This window comes from Nipponia nippon, unplaced genomic scaffold (assembly GCF_047370975.1).
Source record: "Nipponia nippon isolate SJK-2023a ecotype South Korea unplaced genomic scaffold, ASM4737097v1 scaffold_9, whole genome shotgun sequence".
Taxonomy (NCBI): domain Eukaryota; kingdom Metazoa; phylum Chordata; class Aves; order Pelecaniformes; family Threskiornithidae; genus Nipponia; species Nipponia nippon.
In genome coordinates this window covers 31,997,109-32,018,081 of record NW_028262413.1, presented here as the reverse complement: position 1 = coordinate 32,018,081, position 20,973 = coordinate 31,997,109, and the positions used below count along the sequence as shown (strand labels likewise).

The window sequence follows — 20,973 nt, the reverse complement described above, 5'->3', positions numbered from 1 at the left end:
TCTCTTGATATTTCCCTACCACTCAACTTTATTCCTTACTGGATCCTCCTGCTCTTTCTCTTTGTGGAAGCTGCTGTAATTGGCTAGAGTTCCTTCCCATAAACATATCAGTGAGGCTTTCTTGCACTTCACTGCCTTGTTTTCAACTTTTGAACTTCTATATTCTGTTTTGAAATTTTGTCCTGCTGTTTTTATGTTCCCTATAAAAAACCCTGAAGGTTGATTTAGAAGAAAAAGTAAAATCTATTACTACTTTTACTGGAAGTTTTACATTTGTAATAGGGAAAGGGTAGAATGCAAAGGAACACTGTTACTTCATCCCTGACTTACCCTTTTTCTGAGAATGTGTGTGCACTCAGCAGTAATTTCTTCTTCGTTAAGACCCCTTTGATACCTAGACAGAATTTGTTGAATTGACGCAGATGAAAAAAGTCTGGTCTGCACACATTTCTGTTACTTTATTGTAACATAGGGGGCTTTGTGTGTGTGTGTGTGTATGTATTATTAATAAGTCTGAAGTTCTCTGTGTTCTTTGTTGTTGGAGGATTCTTTACTTTTTTGATCCTCTGCTGCATAGAAGTCAGATTTTAATGTTTTTATCACTTTTGAAGTAACAGTACTGCTTTTTGGCAAGATGAAATAAACTTAAAAGACAATTTATGCATGTAGGCAGCTCAGGCTGATGCTTGAAATCTTAAATACTGCTTGAATGAGGGTGTACTGGGCAACTGTCATAAATGTGAAAGTACACAAACTATACTGTGATTATCGACTGTGCTTAGTAGCATGAGTAAGAATCACAAAGTGGAACTCGGATATATACAGGAAAACTGATGGTGGGGAGTATGTGCAGGGGGTGAAGTGAATGATGCTTTATTCTTAAACTCTGCCAACCAAAAAGAGATTTAAACACAGCAGAGAGAGGAGGAAGAACACGTTTTTTGAGGCACTGCTGATGCAATTGTGTCTGAGGCTGGCAAACACCAGCCCTGCAGCTGGAAGGAGTAATCCCAACTCCTTCTCCCTGTACCGATGTAGCTCTGTTGTTTGTGCCGCTGTCTGGAAGCCACAAAGTGAATGGCATTTGAGGTCTGATCTGGACTAAAAATAAACCACTCCCACACAAAATAAGAAAAGTTAGTTTTGACAGTGTTTAGGTCGCAGGATAGCTGCATGAATTCTTGATCCTGTCTGCACAAGTGCGAGACAGCAGTAGGACAGGGATGAGCATTCTGGAGCATGAGGGCTCAAAATTGCTTTCAGTTGCTGTATTGTTGAAAGGACGAATGCAATGACATGCTCAGCCTTTTGTACTGCTCCCCATTACAAAAACAGAAGTTAGCAAAGATGTCGCTTTGCAAACGTTGAAGGAAAAGGTGCACAATGGGAAAAATTGCTAAAAGCTCTCCAGAAATGTATGTCTAAGATTAAAATAGAGTTTTGTTTTGCAGCCTGGTGGCAAATCTTAGGTGGTTTTGAATGTGTTATGATTTTTAAGATGTCCCTATGTTTTGCAGGAACTTTCATGTAAATGATTCTCTTATGTTTTGTTGTTGTTGTTTTGTTTGGTTTTTTTGTTTGTTTTTTTTTGTTTTTTAAGAATTAAGTTGAAGGGAGAGTTACTGGGCAGTACAAAGTTATGGAACATCTTTCAGAATGAATCGAGATTCTCTCATAGACAGGGAATCTTGACCAAGAAAGTATTTCTCTTTTTAGCCTTATTTCTGTGACACCTGTTCATTACATGAGATAAAAGGAGACTTGGGATATTAGAAATGTCAAATACATCCCATCATGAGCCGGTGACTATCTTTCATTGAACAGGGGCAGCATGAATCAGAGACTAAATGATCTTGCAGTAGATAGCTTTGTCTGAAGTCCATTTTCCTCATTATAAAAAGTTTTTAGCAGCTGAAGACTATTGATTTGCTCTATGCCTGGTGCTGGTATAGCAGGTGTGCTGTAGCATTCTGGCCACTGAATATGACGCAGCTCTAAATTCAAAGTGTGAGTTTCTAACTTCCTCTGTAGCATTTATCTAACAGTTGACACCATTTCCAAAGAGGTTCAGGAGCAAGACCTCCCCAGTGGCATTTAGTGCTTTGTATTTTCCATTGCTCAGATCTTTCACTTTTTAAAGGAATGTATTAAAAGATTACAGGAATTGAAAAAAAAAACACTGTCTGAAATTGTTAAAGCAGCTTTGTGAATTAAATTGTATGCTGATTAGAAATAAACAACACAACTAATAAAGGTGCTCAAACTATATTTTTTTTTTTCTTTATTTCTTTTACAGTGCCTATGGCTTAGGGTATGACCAGTCTCTGTGAGCTGCCATAGACAATTATTTCCAGTGCTGCCTTTGAGTATATGGGAAATGGTATGATTTACATACCCAGATTTTTTTAAAGCCTTTTTGTAGCAAACACTACACATCAAGGTTATCCCGCCAGATCGCCAGCCGACCCGGGCTTTATACCCCCAGCAGTAGGCGTGTCATGTTATAAGGGGCCGAGACAAGGGAGGGTCGACCCTTAACTCTTGCCGTACAGCACGTGATCTTCCGGTCGCCAGCCCTTATCTTTACTACACCTTTTTACAAATTATACTGCCTAGAGGGCAATCAGTCCCAGAATTGAAGCCCACTGAGATAGCATTCTGCCCTGAGCATGTGTCGTGGTTTGACCCCAGCCGGCAGCTAAGCACCACGCAGATGCTTGCTCACTCCCCCCAGGTGGGATGGGGGAGAGAATCGGAAGGGTAAAAGGGAGAAAACTCGTGGGTTGAAATAAAGACAGTTTAATAAGTAAAGCAAAAGCCGCGCACGCAAGCAAAGCAAAACAAAGAATTCATTCACTACTTCCATCGGCAGGCAGGTGTTCAGCCATCTCCAGGAAAGCAGGGCTCCATCAAGCGTAACGATTACCTGGGAAGACAAATGCCATCACTCCGAATGTCCCCCCCTTCCTTCTTCCCCCGAGCTTTATATGCTGAGCATGACGTCATATGGTGTGGAATAGCCCTTTGGTCAGCTGGGATCAGCTGTCCTGGCTGTGCCCCCTCCCAGCTTCTTGGGGTGGGGTGAGAAGCAGAAAAGGGCTTGACCCTGTGTAAGCACTGCTCAGCAATAACTAAAGCATCCCTGTGCTATCAGCACAGTTTCCAGCACAAATCCAAAACAGCCCCATACTAGCTACTGTGAAGAAAATTAACTCTACCCCAGCCAAAACCAGCACAGCATGCCTTCATCACTGTATATGGCAAGCATTCATTCATCTGCATCTCATCTGGTAAAGTTCATTATGTATTTTTAATGGACTCTGATTTCTGCTCTTCCAACTGCTGTTCTGGTCACCAGCATGTGAGCAGAGTACTAGATAAGCCTGATAGGAGTGACACTAAAAAACCCCCATATATTTAAATATGTAGCTATTAAGATTATATGAACAATTTAAACATTCTTCAAGGTCTTAAGCAGTAAGAAAATATTCTGTTGAAATGATTCTACGTATAAGGCTGTGTGAGGTAATTCTACAAGGAATGCTGCTCTGTGTTCAGGAAATTGGCAACATCCTAGGGAGAATTTGAATTAAAAACAGTAAATGCATATTTCATTAGGAAATTTTTTGCAGATTTGTGTCTGGAAATTTTTTTTTTTTTAAAGAGTTAAGTAACATGGTGATTCGGATCTCTCACCACCCAGCCACTATGCTTCCATCTTTACTTGGAGGAATACAGGACTGATTGAGTATGCCTGAATGGTATATTGAATCTTTTATTCTTTACCTGAAAAGCCATGGAAGTTTCTCATGAGTGTCATTCTCTACTGCTGATTATTGGAGTATAGAAACCTGGGATCTGGTATTTTTAAACTCATAGTTCAAGGAACTCCGATGTGATAATAATTACTTTTCTCAATACTAACCCAGATTGAATTGCAACAAGTGACCTGGAGAAGTAAGGTATTGTATCCCATTGTTAACGCCTTAAATAACCTGCAAAAATGGGAATGGAGAAAGCATAGAAATACCCAATTGAGAAAATTTAAAGCAATGACAGTTCATATTAACAGACTAGGTAAAAACATGTGCGACATTACATTTTGGCTTAAAAAAAGTCTTTTGGGAAGGAAGCAGAAAAATAAACATTGCTATGGTTTTTGTTTCTGGGTTTGTTTTTGTTTGTTTGTTTGTTTTTAATGAGGAAGTCAGAATCAGTATAATAAATATTTTCATTGAGCTGAATGGGATTATTTTAGAATCACTCCTAGATACTGTAACTTTAATTTACTTTTTGCAAATGATCAGGGTTCAGTATTCTTAGCGAGGCATGCTTTAATGCAAGTCTTTGAAGAACAGAATACATAGTGCCTTTTAAAATGTGAAAACGTAGAATGCTTATTGTATTCAAGACAAACTGAACATAGGAAAATAGAGAGCAAACCTTTTCCAAAGTAAAAATATATATGAGATGACATGTACATCCTACTTCCTCCACTTTTTCTTCATGCTGTGTTCTCTTTTCTCAAGTATATGTCATGGTTTCTCTTGTAATTATTTTTCCACCTATGTGTAAGTGTAAGTTACATTTGCGATCATGACTGCTTCATGTATTTTCTGACTTTTTTCCTATTATTCTTTGTCTTTCCCCCTTGGGTATGATTTGATGTTTATTCAGTTGAGTAACTCTGGTTTCATCTGCCCCTGTAAAGCAAATTTTTTTCAGAGAGAGGCATAAAAGGTAACACCCTTCCTTGGTTTTGTATCCTTTTTCTGTATTTTACCTGGGTTTATAGCTTGTATTAGCCAATGGAAGATATTCTGCTTCAGGGGATTCTGCATAGAGATTTTCATTTTGCATTTAGTTGTCATTACTGTCATAATAAGTGTAAATATAATTTTTGGGAAGTGTATTTCTGTTGATTTATACTTTCTCTGACCTTTTTTTTTTTTTTTTTTTTTCCATCCACAGATTAAATTTGACAGTGATGGTGTCTGTGTTTGCTGTGAAATGCAGCATCAAACATCAGGCTGCAGTAACCTGGGAGAAACGCTGAAACTGAACCCTCTGCAGGAGTGCAATGTTGTGAGGCTGACCCTAAAGGTGCGCTATAAGAAGAATTAACAGTTTATTTCAGTTTTAAGTAGCGAGTACTGAACAAGACAGAAGTGTGTGATGAAGGGAGTAGCTGGTGTTCTTTGTGTATATATATATATATATATACACACACACTCTTATATGCAAAAAAAAAAAAAAATCTTCATTCAACAGAATTTAGTCCTTCTATGCATGAAAATGGTTTTATGTTACACACTCAGTATCTGTATTTGTATAGCTAACTATTTTGTAAGAGGTTATTTAAGAAACAGAAGTTACAATTGGTTATGACTGACACTGGAAAGTATACGAACAGGTATCTTTCATGTTACTGCTCAAGAAAGCTAGAATCAAAGGTGGTGGTTGGTGTTGTTTAGTAATGTTACGGTAGACTGCAAAGAAGCACAAAGTACTAGCAGAATGATGAAGTATTTAATGATGTACTGCTAGCACAAGGTATTAGCAGTATTTCAGATGGGAGTTACTTTGGGAGAGAATAGTATGTGTTCTTTTGGGATAATGCCGGAAACATGCTTATAGACTGTTCTGCAATATTATAAGAAGATAAGAATCCTGTAACATTTTGTGTTACAACTACCCAGAGAAAAAAACTGAGAGTATATATTAAGAATATTGTATAAGTGAGTTAGATCCCAGTGTAGTTGCCCACATCATTGCTTTACTTCATTGTCACCAAACTAGCAAGACGTGGTGTTACGTTGGTTTGGAAAACAGTAAGGAATCAATGAAAGAACTGGTCAGAGAAAAGAACCCTAGCCTGAGAGACAGATATTGATTCATTTTAGGTTTAATTTAATGATCAGCAGAACTAACTCTGCATCTGTGGCTCTGAATTTCAAAGTATGTATTTTAATAAAGTTAGTAGAATATAATGGAGTGCAGTAGTGAAATTCAATGTGATATGGATCTTAGGGATTTAGATTATAGTGTGAGGCCTGAAAATGCTGTTATATTGATATTTGAAGCTATATTTTAAAGTTCAGAACAGGTAGAAATCCTACAAAAGGTATATAATAAATATCTAAATGTTCTTCAGCTTTGTTAAGGAAAAGAAAAAAAAGAAAAACAACTACTAAGTAATGAGGATCAGATAGAAATTAAAACCATTTGATATGGCCCCAAAATTAGGTAAGAGCTCTGTCTCGGGTTTTAATGAGGATGATAAAGGAGACTATGGGAGCAAAAACCTATTAGGTAGCAAGAATTTAGTAGGTGGAAAAGAAGCATAACTTGACATTTCTGGTCAAAAAATAATAGTTAACTGCTACTCGGAATGCTAAATTCAGGGCTGTATTCAGTGGTGCAGTTTCAGTGAAATGTGTTATGAGAAGGTAATGCAGGAAAATAACTTCTCAGAAAGACATTCTTCAAAGTATGACAGATGCAAAAACATGAACCTGTCATACAGAAAAAGCTGACTTGCTGATCCTATAAAAATAAAGATTGAGGGAGCATATGGTTGCTTGCTGTAAATATGTCAGTAAACTTTAATGAGAGAGAAAAGAACTGTTTCTCGTTGAGGACATTCTCAGCATATGAAGCGAGTAGAAGCAACATATGCTAGAAATCAGGGTAAGGTTTCTAACAAATACAGCAATAAGAATAGAAGCACAAAATATAATTTCTTCTAAAATGTAACTCATTTATAAAAGGAATTGATGACTTATCTGCTTGCACTAGCAGAGGACTGGTTTAAACACAGGAGTTCCTATGAGTATAGTCTGAGTGCAGCTTTAATTCAGTATGTTCTGAATTTTTCATTTAAGAGAAGGTAGTTAGGAAAATAACCTTTCCAGAAAGTTTCTTAAATCTTTTTCACTTTTGATTCTACGTTTGCTTTCTATTTGATTTTGAGAGCTCTATATTCCTGGCTGTAAATTTAAGAACAGCATCCTAAGCCATAAGAAAAAAAGATTACAGCTCGTTAGGTAAACAACGGACAGTGATAAGGCTCGCCTTCTTTAATTGCAATTAACAACTACAATGTGATTTTAAGAGAACAGATATTTTAGTATCAAAAGCTCAATTGTGCACATTGTTTGGGGAGCCAGAAGGAGAGAAAGTGTAGAGTACCAGAATTAAGATTATACACCTTTATGTATAACACATTTCATGCTCCTTCTCTTTATTGAGGGCGGGTAAAATCTCATGTTTCCATGAAGTCATCCTTGTGTTTTTGATGGTAGCAACTTTGGGAGCTGCATTGTGAACAGGGCAGTTGTGCACATATCACCTGTCTGATCTTGTTCCCAGTCAGTCAAACAAGACAAGGAAAAGTAACAGTGGCTACCAGTCTCTTATGTATGCTAAATTGTGCTGGGATCATGCCTTGCATGATACTCAGTGGGGCTTTTTATAGTTGCTTTGAAAAACTTCTAAATTTTTTTTTTAATTTGTTTTTGTCATCTCTGCTCTGATTTGAATTATCCCTTTATGCTCCTTTGTAAGTCGACATTCCTTTCAAACCCTGAATGAACTACCCAAACATTTTAATGGGGACACAAGAATTACCACTACAATATCTATGATCACGCATATGTACATATAGAGATATGAGCATTGATTGCAAAAGCTGACTGAGTAGGTGATCTGTGAGAAGTTCTAATTCCTGTGATTATTTGAGTAGTGAAATTTCAGCACAAAATTATATGTTACAGTAAAATGGACAAAAATACTCTGCCGTTTCACTGTTGTAAGGGTTGGGGACTCAACTCATTTCAAGGACAGTGAATTAGAGTTTTATTTATTAGATATACTTGTAGTCTTGTCTGCACATCTCCAGCAAAAATAGCAGTTGCATGATGTGACAAACTACCATTAAGATCTGCAGGTACCCAAGTCTGATCCATCTGCCCTGTTTTACAATGGAGACATTTTCTGGTCACTGTTTTTCCCCAGAAGATGCATTTTCTACACGGTTTCCTGCATTAATAGCTCATAAGCTGTCCTTGAAAATAAGGTACCTTGCTTTCCTCTGGATACTCAGGGTCGATATTCTGTGCTGCTAAGGAACGTCAGTGTCTCAGTATCTTGATTTAAACAGTAACTGCACTTCTAGAACAACTCTATTCTATGTTAGGAAGTTACTTGACTTAATTCAAAAAAAATTAAGGTAAAAGTAAATCCTGCCTGTTTACAAAATTAGTAAAAAGAGTTAGAAAGGTTTATTAAGAATCAGATGTACAGAAATGAGATGATGACCACAGATGGGATGGACTTAGGGTGAAGTGTCACTAGCATCAACTTAATCTACTTTTTCACAGAGCTGCCACCAGAAGGGGCAGTTCGGTATCTGGCTGTTTCCTGCCGCTGAGTTTGTTGGTTTGGATTTAGCAGTCATGTCATCACAGAATGAATCTGTTCCATGAACTGATCTGGTCCAAAACTCCACAGCATCTGCACTGGCCTTTAATGAAAACAATCTGGCACTGAAATCTACACTTTCTTCTGTCACACAGATCCGCCTTTGGGATTACTGAAATTCAGGTCTTCACCTGCTAGGTAGAGTGCAGCGAAGTGCTATAGCCAAGATGCCAAAAGGAGCATCTGCTTGCCTGTTCCTTCTGAGTCATCTGTTTCAACAGCAAAGTTCACTCTTAGATTGAATTCCGCTGGTGTGAAACTAGGATTTATATGCTGAACTTCATATCCCATACAAACAATATTAATAAATCATGTAAATCAAAATGAATACTTCAACGAAACATGTTTGCAAGGCTCGTGTGTACCTCACTATTCACTCTGGCCAGTTGACTGTTAGGTCCAGTTTCATGAATGTTAATGATAATGGATTCAGGTGAACTCTGGTTTAAGGAGATTTTGGGTTTATAATCAAAGATATAAGATGGTTTTACAAATGTAAGAGGGGATACTGTTATACAAGGAAATTTGCCTCAGGACATTCCTTTTAATATTTAATGATTTTTGAGAAAATAATTTTTATGGGATGAAATATTAGAAATCATTTGTCCTCTGCTACTTGAATTTTATGCAGACTTACTTTTGTCTTCTGAACTTAATTGAAGAGGAAAAGATAACATTATTCTTACAATAAAGAGATAACATTTTACTTACAGTAAAATTCCTAAAAGAAAAATACGAGCTGAAGCATGAAGTTATGGCAAAATGTTTTGTTTTATTGATACATAGACTGCCATACCTTACAATTAATGGAATCTTACAGAACTTGGTATTTTAAAATCTTAAAAGGTCCAACATATCAAATCTCTTGGGTAAAACATAAACAGCTCATTATTTAAATATCTGGAAAACAGTCACTTGACATAAATTGTTTGCCAGAACCAATAGATTTTGTGCAAATTATAGGTTGTAACTTTACTTTATCTTGTGCTTGGAAGCAATTGGATATTTTTTCACTTTCTGAGAAGGACTTCAGTTGAGCTTGTTTTGCTCTTACCTTCTGTCCAAACAAGAGAGGAGTGATTCTAATGCATAAAGTAGAAGTTCATGGCCAAAGATGCCAGGGTTTGTAGACTACTAAGGGAACTGTGAAACAGGACAGGAGCACAAACCTGTTATGAGTAGGCCTGAATTAATTGAAGAGCTGAAACTCCACTGGAAAAGTTCTTAGAGGCTCACAAACTGATGAAGATTTAAAAGCAGTGCAATACATAAAACAGCCAATCAATTTAGTCAAGGTGTTATCAGCAGTGTATTACTTTCATAGAATCATAGAATGCTTTGGGATGGAAGGGACCTTTAAAGGTCATCTAGTCCATCCCCCCTGCAATTGGCAGGGACATCTTCAACCAGATCAGGTTGCTCAGAGCCCCATCCAGCCTGGCCTTGAATGTTTCCAAGGATGGGGCATCTACCACCTCTCTGGGCAACCCGTTCCAGTGTTTCACCACCCTCATCATGAAAATTTTTCTTCTTGCTTTCAGTCTAAATCTACCCTCCTTTAGTTTAAAACTATTACCCCTTGTCGTGTTGCAGCAAGCCTTGCTAAAAAGACTATCCCTATCTTTCTTGTAGGCCCCCTTGAAGTACTGAAAGGCCGCAATAAGGTCTCCCCGCAGCCTTCTCTTCTCCAGGCTGAACAACCCCAGCTCTTTCAGCCTTTCCTCATAGCAGAGGCGTTCCACCCCTCTGATCATTTTTGTGGCCCTCCCCTGGACCCGCTCCAACAGGTCCATGTCCTTCCTGTGCTGAGGACCCCAGAGCTGGACGCAGTACTCCAGGTGGGGCCTCACCAGAGCAGAGTAGAGGGGCAGAATCACCTCCCTCGACCTGCTGGCCACGCTTCTTTTGATGCAGCCCAGGATATGGTTGGCTTTCTGGGCTGCGAGAGCACATTGCCAGCTCATGTCCAGCTTTTCGTCTATCAGTACCCCCAAGTCCTTCTTGGCAGGGCTGCACTCAATCCCTTCATCCCCCAGCCTGTACTGATACTGGGGGTTGCCCAGACCCAAGTGCAGGACCCTGCACTTGTCCTTGTTGAACCTCGTGAGATTCACACAGGCCCGCCTCTCCAGCCTGTCCAGGTCCCTCTGGATGGCATCCCATCCCTCAGGCGTCGACTGCACCGCTCAGCTTGGTGTCATCTGCAAACTTGCTGAGGGTGCACTTGATCCTGCTATGTCATTGATGAAGATATTGGACAGCACTGGCCCCAGAACAGACCCCTGAGGGACACCACTAGTCACTGTTCTCCATCTGGACATTGAGCCATTGACCACTACCCTCTGGATGCGACCATCCAGCCAATTCCTTATCTACTGAACAGTCCGCCCATCAAATCCATATCCTTCCAATTTAGAGAGGAGGATATTGTGGGGAACTGTGTCAAAGGCCTTACAGAACTCCAGATAGACTTTTGTCTTTCTTTCTTGACTGTCTCTCAGTCATCTGATATTGCTGTGCAAGTTGGCTTTTATTCAGGTAAACCCAGAAAAAATGGAGGAGGGTAAATCTTTTTTATACATACACACACACATATGTATGTAAACAAACAGACGCAGACATAGTTATAAAACCATATCATCTCTGGATTACATTGCTGATTATACTTCAGGCAACAACCTACGTCTTTTCCAAGATGAGACCAGTACGAATGAGATGCCTTTTTTTGACAGTGTTACCTCTGAGTGAGCATAACATGCTGACACGGGAGTCTGCACTGAATGTGTTGGTTTGTAGATGAAATTTTAAGGAACTGAGTTTTTCTTGTAATGTTAATTAAAGTATAAGGACTGAATTTTCCTGACAGCTTTCACCTGTGGAAATTATTCCTTCTTTCTAAGCTCAGAATGTCCCGAACTTATCAAAGACATGTGTGCAACAAAGCTTATCTTCTTGAGACTGTGTTTTGAGAGGATGAAGTTAGGTATTTAGAAGATTGAATTATTTTGTGATGTATTATTACTGTCTGATATTTGCATGTAAGAGGAGAATGTTATGCCGCTTTGGTTTAGTAATGATCCAGGAGGGTATTTTTAATTACTTTAACAGCTTACACAGCCCAGAATACCTACAGTCATGTATGCTAGTTTATGAATTTGCTATTTAAATAATTGCTTCCTACTTTACTTACAGTGCTTCTGTAGAATGGTTTTCTGACTATACAGGCTAGGGGAAAAGCCTATTCCCCCCTCTATTTTCAGCATAAATATTTGGTTTGGAGCTGCTAAAATTAAAGTACAATATAAATAATAAATGTCTTTTTCAAGTTCCTGATTCCATTAATTAGTTTGTAAGCTAGGCATCATTATTAGAGATTTATGTAACTTGTGGTTCTTGCAGTCTTCTGTGTGAATCTTTCTCTTCCTCTCCTTTGAATCCAAATTTATTGTTACTGAGTTTCCCAATGACCAAGCCTACCCATATGTTTAATTTTTTTTCCATTCAGAACATGCTTTCACTTGCAAAACAGAGGAGGATGACTCCTAACGTGTTCTTTGGAGCTTTGGGAACAGGCTTTCCTCAGATTTGCTGTATGACCAAATGCAAAATATTTAATTTTGCTGAATGACTTAACCTAAAAGACTTCATAATTTGCTTAAAATTGGATAAAGCTCAGTGTAGAATAAGTAACTTCCTATCAGATTTTTAAATGCTGGAGTTGTTTCATGTTCCTTAACAGGTAACTGAAAATATTGTCTATGCTCGGAGTGTATTTACCATACTAGATACCATCAAAAATAGAGTCGTTCAGTGTGGGCTTTGTAGTCCGAATAGTTGAGCTACAGGTATTCCAGAGTTCTAAGTAACAGTTGTATAACAGATGTAGTCTGCTCGTACTTTTTCTTCCTCGTGAGTGTTTTTGTTCCTAGCTTAGGCAATGAGTGAATATGGTTGTGAACTCCCATGGCTGAAAAGCTGCCTCTTTGAATAACTGGAACCTGTTTATTACATACTTGTCCAGTTATTTTATGGACCCTTAGTCTTTCAGGACACTCTAACTAACATATCTCCAGTACTAAATTTAATATGGGCACCTGAGTTAATGAGAGATACGCAAACTCGCATCCATCAGAGAAGACCTTTTTGAGGTTGTTTTTCTTAAGTAGCAGTTGTGAACTGCTTCCTTAAAAATATAGTGAATATTTTAGACACATATAAAATAGTGTACTGTATTGTACTTTCGTACCTTAAATCTATTTTATGGAGCATTGGCTATTTCTCCATTTACAGTTCAATGTGCATTTGAGACCCATATGGTTCAGAATTGGTTCTTTGTAAGCAAAGACAGTCTTCCTAGTATTAGAGCAGCTATTTTTTCTAGTGTTCTTCAGACATACCCAGTTAGAACAACTGAAGTTATAATTTGAGTTAAAAGGATTGTTGTCCTTGAATTCACGAATAGAAGAAATATGCAGACACTAATTTCATGGGTGAAAAAGCTTTACTGCTCATTATCTCTTTTCAGGTTGTAGTATAAGAAATGAAGCACCGTAATTGAAGTCAATCAAGGAGAAAAGAAATCATCTTCACAGAACTGCAGAAGTGAAGCTGGTTTTAGCCCTTGATCAGCGTGGATGTTTAGATCCATGTGTTCAGGGCTACTGATTACAGAGTGTTCTTTTTACACATCAGCGAGCGTATTTTACTCCTTTTATTGTATATTGACTGAGCTCTCAGTGCAAAGGATTTAAGAGCCTCAAAGACTATGAACCTTTTATTTCCACAGGAAAACAGTCTATTGAGCCAACAAAATGCGAGTGTGTTGTAAAGAAAGTTGCCAGTTCAGTATTGTTGCACAGGTTAGAACTCTTAAGAAGGTACTGGGTTTGTGCTGTGTAACTTACTTTTTTGGTAATATGAACATAAGTAACACACTTCACAAAAAAAAAAAAAAAAATTAAATGTTGTAAATAAATGTGGAGATAGAGAAGTAAGTGGGGACAAGAAGCACTGATCTGTTTCCTTCTAGAGCAAAATAGGTTAAAATACGGTTTCCCAATTCTGTGTAAGCAGCACAGCCGGAAAATCTTCTATATAATATTTGACAGAAAGAATGAATATTTTGTCATAATAGTGCTTCGTCTGTGTGGTATGTGTCTGTATTGAATGTTAAATTCCCTGGTTTGATCTTCATGCATGTAACTTAATTGACAGTACAGTTCATCGCTATGATATGAAGAGGCAAGGGAGTGATTAAGTATTTACCAAAGTCTGCATTTGAGTTGAGTTGTGAAGGTGTCCAGAGATTCTTGTTTTATTTTCGCTTACTTGATTTTTAATCTGTGTTTAGTGAGTATGTAAAAGGAATTACAGAATTGCTGCAATAGTATGGTAAAAGGAGGCGGATTAAGCAAGGACATCGGTGTTTTTTTCCAAATAGCATATAATTTTATTGGGCTTATACTAAAGTCCTTTGGTGTGACCATCATAACTTGGCTTTATTTCAAGCCCTGACAAAACAGTAGTTTGTGGTAGGTGGTTACGTAGAGAAAGGATGTTTCAGAGAAGCTTTCTGGTTTTTGACTTGGTGCTTTATGCATTTGATGAATAAAGTGTGTATGAACAAAATGAAATGCTCTCATTCCCAAGGTTAATGTGTCTTACTGCTTTTTCATAGCTATGAGTTTGGAGATATTGTATACGTGGAAGCAAAGTCCTTTAGGAATTCACCTTATTGCCTGGTTTTGTATGTAGGCTGCTGTCAGTCAAGTAGTACTTCCCTTCCAGACCTAAAATTACATTGAGTTTTTGCTGTTAATGTTGAATACACGTATTATTGCAGCTGGATTGCAGCTGTGGTTGAATAATGTGGCTTTTCTACAGCTGCTTCTGGAAGGCAAGCAATAGTAGAGAGAAATTTAGTTAACTTTGTTTTCTAAGATGAAGAAACTCTATGGATATGGCTCACCATTAGAGCAAATTGGTAATATTCCAGTTTTGCTTTATCTTCGCTGTGATAGGAGGTGCAAATTATGTTTTGAAGGGCAAAATTTCAGAAGGGTGAAAACCCTTGCAGTGAACGTTCTTTGCTTATAAAGGACCCAGTTCTGCCACCTCTTCCATCACTAACAGGGGGCTCACGCCATTGTCATTTTTCAGTTTAGATTCTGTCTCATTCCAGAGATTTTCTTTGCTTCTGTCACGTAATTGCATGTGCTAACAGCTGTTCTAAATTGCTTTGCTAAATGATTGTTTCTACAGTTGAGTTATCGAAGTAATAAATCGATCACCAATTTTTTCCAGTTTAATACCATCTGACTGCCTCATCACCCAGCAGTTTCGTGGAAAACTAAGAACAAACTGCTTTTTCAGTATATTACTGTACGTTTGTTTTTTTTTTTTTCATATGAAGTTCTCACTGAATATCCTAAAATTATATTTTTGGAATACAAAATATAAAAAAAATTCAATTAAACATTCAGATTTTTAAAAAAGTACTCAGGTTTTGTAATACAGCTTTTATTTTAATGTATTCCATAGGCTTTTGGGCATAGTCTCAGATTTAGAGAACGTGCATTTTTATGTAGTCACTTTTCAGAAAAGTGGCACACTAGAAAATGTAGGTTGTGTCTTCCTAAGACTCTGCAACAAAAAAGAAATGGATGATGTGTAGCAGTGCTGAGTGCGATTTGCTTTTATTTCATTTTTTGTAATTTATCTTAAATATTACCTGCTGGTAATCTTCATTTTGATAAAATTTGAGAGATAGTAACTTTTGCCAGTGTCTCTTCCCTTCAGTCACTCACCAATCGCAAAAAATCCCTGCCATTTACTTAGCAGCAGTCACTTGCAAACTGGTGATGGAGAGGGATACAGGAAAGAGGTAAAGATGTGGGAGCAGAGTTTCAAGGGTTGAGTATGGAAGGGGAAGGCTCAGCAACCTAAAGCATTGAAGTTTCATAACTGTTTTTCATGTTTTCTGAGCTCACTGGCATAAAAGTGGTGAGGATCCTTGGATATTTGGGAAGACAGTTGGGGTTTTGAAGAGGATGGCAGGTGCCCTCTTTTCACAATGAATTTTGTATGTAGAAGCCTATGAAGTAAGCAAGATATTTGTATGTTTTCTGTGGGAGAGGAGCTTTATTTATACTATCTTCCTATGCTTTGTCAAACTTCAGCTCCTTTCTGGAGGAAGGCTTGTCGGGGGGCGGCTGTTCCTTTCTCCTCCTTCCCTAGCACAGCCAGGAGCCGCTACAACTACCATCGGTAGAAACTAAAATGTAGAGTGGAAATACTGAACTACAACATTCAGATAATATTATTAGTAACTTTCACAATTTGAATCTGTTCAACAGTGCAAAGAAGCTCTGGTTCTAGACCGAGAAAATTACTTCCTATTCGCTTTCTTAATAGATGGTGGATATATGTACAGACAACTTAGTAATATTCAACTGAGACACAACTGTGTTGTCTATTTTTACTGAATTTCAATTTTCATTTATCTTTATTTCTTAGAATAAAATAATTAAGTAACTCTGTTTCTCATTTCTTCTTACTAGAACATACCCCTTTTAGAAAACATCCCAGATAATGGAATAGTTTTATTTTTGATTGTAGTTTCAAATAAAGTTAACTTTTAGTAAGGAGGAGGAGGGTATTGGACATTGTGGTTAACACAGTTTTACAGTCTTGAATATTATTATCAAGGCACATTGCTTACTTTTTGTGATCTTGTGTCTGTGCTAGTAATCTGGATCTGAGAAATATGATTACTCAGACACTCAGTAATGGTTATTCAGGTCTATCATTGTTTTATTAAATTGTTGAATGTATTAAGTTGAATATGTTTTGCTCTCCAGGAAGTAGAAAGCAAGAATTCCATTATGTGACATTCTGCTATACGTGGTATTACAAATGCAAGATACACAGATGACTGTCTCATATAGGTCCAAATTCTAATGAGAGACCTTTTTTCGTGGTGGGAGAGGGAAAGGTGCACCTCCAACTGCACTCCATTAACAGCTGCTTTCTGATGATTTCAGACTGCACTACTGTCTTCAGTCTCTGTATTCTTTCCCTGAATGAGAAGTTGGCTGATCGATTCCCTGTTACTAGAGGTCCACTTAAGAATCCTTTGCACATGGATAAGAAAATTGAAAGGATTTCAGTTAACTTTCCTGCGTCCTCCTTGATTAAGAATGCTTCTGCATTCAGTCTTTTGAATTTAAGGCCTTCTTACATGTGGATCATGACAGGATCTCTGTCCTACTCTCCCATCTCTCATGACCTACTCTAAAATGACGTTCTTTTACTTTGAAAATTACAGAACTTTTTCTAGGCTTGCTTCTTGTTTAGTCTGGTTTTTGCCCTATCGTATAAAGCTGACGCTGGATTCTTCTCTACAGTATCAATTAAAGTAGGTGGTATCACCCTGTGGATATCAGCTCCACTGAAATGCTATACATCGTCAGTCAAATCAGTTTCTTCCTCATTTCAGTTTTTGGTAGAGATGTTTTTAAGAGGAATCTTCTGCTTCTTAGGGTGTTCAGTAAGACTTGACTGAGAAATTTAAGTGGAAATACTTTAGTGTAAGTGGTAGTAAGGTAGTGCTCAAGTAGTTTTCTGTGTGTGGTTTGGGGGTTTTTGTTCCTTTTGAATTTCCTTTGGGATACTTGAATGTAGTTTCAGAAAGAGCAGCAATTGTCTTCCCAGATTGTGTTTGTAAACTTTACTCCTTGCTATTGTTACAAAGCAATCTGTGACTGTCGATCTAAGTGTCAGAACTTTAACATTCTTTTTTCTTTTAAGAGTGTAATTTGTGTGATTTAAATGTTGAACAGGGGTACTTGTCTCCTGAAGGGGAATAACTTCCGCTAGCTTGTCATCCAAACTTGAATAAAATTTGGGTATCCTCTGTTGGATTAAGAAGAGAAAATATCCTCTGTAAAATAAAGTTACCTGTGTGAATACTTCTCTTAAAAGCCCAAAGGTATCTGGAAATAGGCATCTAATATTTAACAAATCATGGGTGTAAGCAACTGCTTATGTGATTTTTAGCTCATGCCTTGAAGGCATCAGTGTGAAAACAGGCTGTTCCTTTCTCCTCCAGCAGTGCATGTAAAATATCATGACGCATCTGTTGGACTGAGGTAACAGAAAACTCACCTGCTCTCTAGATGCTAAGTGAAACACGGAAGACTTTGACACAAGATTTCACTAAATGATGTTTATTTTGAATGCCAATGCATATGCAGCTTTGTCCTAGTCTCCAACTTTCATTTTCAGACCTGGACAAAAGGAATTCTGCAGCCTTTTGGGGGAATATGCTGGGTGCCTGTTTTGGGTGTCTGACAGTTCATTAACTCTCTTTTCAAGAGATATGAGCAAATTTACTAGAGATTAGTATGAGGGCATAAAGGAAAAAGTGTGTTTTAAAGTTGACTTCTGGTGTATTTTCTGTAAACTTAGTTTGTTGAAGGTTTGCAAGATAGCAATGTTGTTATTTTCTCCATTACTTGGTAGAGAAATGTAGTCAGCAAAGTAGTCTGTAAATGACACTTAGTTGCAAAGATTACAGCTTAGACAGCTTACATTCATCAGCTAAAGTCTAAAAGCAATTCCATTAAAGAGAAGTAAACGTGTTTTGAATGCTCAAACACCATGTAGGATATCCAAAAAAGGCATTGGGGTTCCCTTTACAGGGCCATGATTAAGGATTTTAAAAGAATGGCACTGCAAAATATTAAGCTGACATTTTGCTGGGGAGAGACAGTTACTGCATGATTGGATTCGGCTAACTGTTGTCAGTGCCTGATAGAACACAGCAATGCAGGCCATGACTTTGGTCTGCTTAGATGTTCAGGGCTTCCAGACAGAACTCCAGGATTTTTAAATTGCAGTTTACACAACCTGTTCTCAGAGTCTTTTTACCTTTCTAAATAGTAGCCTAATTTTAACGACAGTTACAGGTATCTCACCCATGTGTCATCCACAAAAATCAATATTCAGAAAGAGCTGAGGCTGACTGCTCAGTGGGACTGTAGTACGCCAGGGACTCAGTGTGCCAGGTCATGTTTCTGTAATTCTGGAAACATGTAAAAAGCAAAAGGAACAGTTACAGCTTAGAAAAATCTGGTTTTTATATGAACTACTAACAACGCATCCCATAAGGCTGTCTTCCAGTCTAACAAGTAGACATAAACCCCAAGGAGAGGTGTTTCAGCTTAATTAGACTTAATGCATGTAAACAAGAGAGAGGAGACAAGGAATAGCTCTTCTGTTTCTGTTCAGCCGCCCCTGACATAAATAACTCTGTGATATATTGCTGCATATTAGATCTGACCGAGAGCTCCAGCTTTATTTTTTTGCCAAAATTCAAAATGAAATTAAATATATGTGTAGTGCCAAAATGGCATTTTTTGCTGAAACATTTCTACTAGCTCTGTTACAGACCTTACTACTTTCAGACTGGGGAAATGTTCAATTTCATTTTGAGCTAAGGTTTGAAAGATTTGCTTCTTGTTGTTAAGTAAGATGAAACTAAAAGGGTCTATTCTATACTTGCATTATGGTATTATTAGTTAATATTTGTTTTTCACCAGATAGTTTTCAGCTATTATGCTGAAGAAAGCACAGCAAAGGAAGAGAGTGCACACGGATAAAACTAGCTTTTGAAAGCTTGTTGATAAATATTTCAAAGCATCTACCAGATTAGTGTGCAACCCCTTAATAAGAGCTAAGGAAGTTCATTTAGCCCCTTTTTTAAGGTTATAAAGCTCATACAGTGGTTTTTGCCTCTGTTGATGGCCCAGAGTTCTATCACTAACATTTCATGGAATTCTGTAGTTAAACCATGTTTAATCTCAGAAACAGTACAAACAATTTCTATCTTCTGTTTAAGACAGCACTTTGTGCTATTTTGTCCAAATTATTTGTCAATTGCTGTATTTCTTCTTTTGTTTATAACCTTCATTTCTCCAAATATCTCAGCGACTCCTCCACAGTTACAGGATCGGCCTATTCTCTTTTTTACAGCATGTTTCATAAGAATCCTACTAAGAGAAGACAAAAAGCCGGTCAACACACATGCCATTTAACCTGGACAGCACACCTTTTCTTGGCAGTCTCTGCTTCTTAGTTTGTGGATTTATGTGAGAAGAGGGCTATACCTGACACCACTTACAGTTTTGGCTTGGCAGAATCGGTTTGATGAAGTTGCTTTCTTGAATTTAGTAGCTACTCGAGTTTGCTGCCAGCATGCATTCTTGGGGCTCAATATTGAAATTGAAAACAATGTTGTTTATAATGCTGTCTCTCTAAGAAATGTTGACACGGGATGACTATTCCACAAAGGGCTAAATCCCAATGTCTGCATCTGCTGTTCCACACACAGCCACATTTTCGTGCAATTTATCTAATATACCTTTCAACATTTTGGTGGGCTGAGAGCCTGGTGCTCCAGACTCTTTGTATGGCTGAAGAATTACATTCCTTTTGATCTTATGCTCTGCTTTCATTCTGATGATCTCCAGCTGAAATGTTTTACAAGACCACAAATTTTGTGTGACAAGCATTGTTTCCTTCTGAGTCCGTTTTGAACTTGCAGGGATGTAAGAGTATGCTTATTTCAAGAATTTACAGGATCATAAAAGGTGGCTGTGACTACTGTGGAGGAGAAAGCGTAGGAAGTGGGGGAGGGTTTCTATGAGAAGGTAATCCCTATTGAAGATGGGATAAATTCCCAATAGATACAAAGGAAAGGTTTAGTTTTAGTATACTTTCTGCTTTGTGGTTGTTTATTTTGGAAAATGTGTGCTTTTAAAATTTTTACTGCAAAGTATTATTTTAATTGTTCTAATAAAGGCAGAAAACTTTGAGGTGCAGTAGCACAAAAACAGTATCAAAAGAGCAATACTGGAAACAGCTTAACTCAGTAAAAGAAGAAAAAAATTAGATGTTCTCTCCTTAAGTAAGACATATGGATGATAGTGTGAAGAAGATTTGAGAATGCACAAGTATCCTTTGTGGGACCACAGTATAAATCAAAGGTGTCTGTTATTAGGGAGGGAAAATGCAATAAACAGTTCTGTAGGTAATGACACAATTATTTTGGTAATTATTAAGCTGTGAAAAAAATGGAATGCTACAACCATGAAATCTTGCTTTTTTCATAAATCAGTATTAAATTCAAATTCAGCTTTTGAGCTTTAAGGAGGGACATACTTGGGAAAAACAACCGGCCACAGAGAGGCAGCTCACAATGCCATCTGACTCCTGTGGGTGGGTATACATCTGAATCGATCCAGGCTCGCTTCCAGGCGAGTCTGACAGCTGCTTCCACTCTTAAAGGGATTTGTGTCCTCTGCGATTAGTGAGTTAAGGTGTGGCAAGAAAATTGTATACATAACCTGCAGAAGAATAATTCTACGTAGTACATTATACATATCAGAGCATTAATTATCATATAAACATGCTGAAGAATCAGATTTTTGT

General features: G+C 37.7%; 1 protein-coding gene across 6 annotated transcripts in view; it reads left to right on the top strand.

Annotated features, from left to right (window-relative positions):
- The window catches only part of ENTREP2 (endosomal transmembrane epsin interactor 2), a 167,541-nt gene that overhangs the window by 103,638 nt on the left and 42,930 nt on the right, over positions 1–20,973 (top strand). For all 6 annotated transcript variants that reach the window (XR_015701556.1, XM_087744974.1, XM_087744973.1 and 3 more), the window contains exon 4: positions 4,972–5,103. Coding sequence is in view for 5 of the 6 variants with exons in the window: in XM_087744974.1 (XP_087601100.1) it covers positions 4,972–5,103 (132 nt within the window). In the remaining variant the exon portion in view is untranslated. The remainder of the gene's footprint in view (positions 1–4,971; positions 5,104–20,973) is intronic.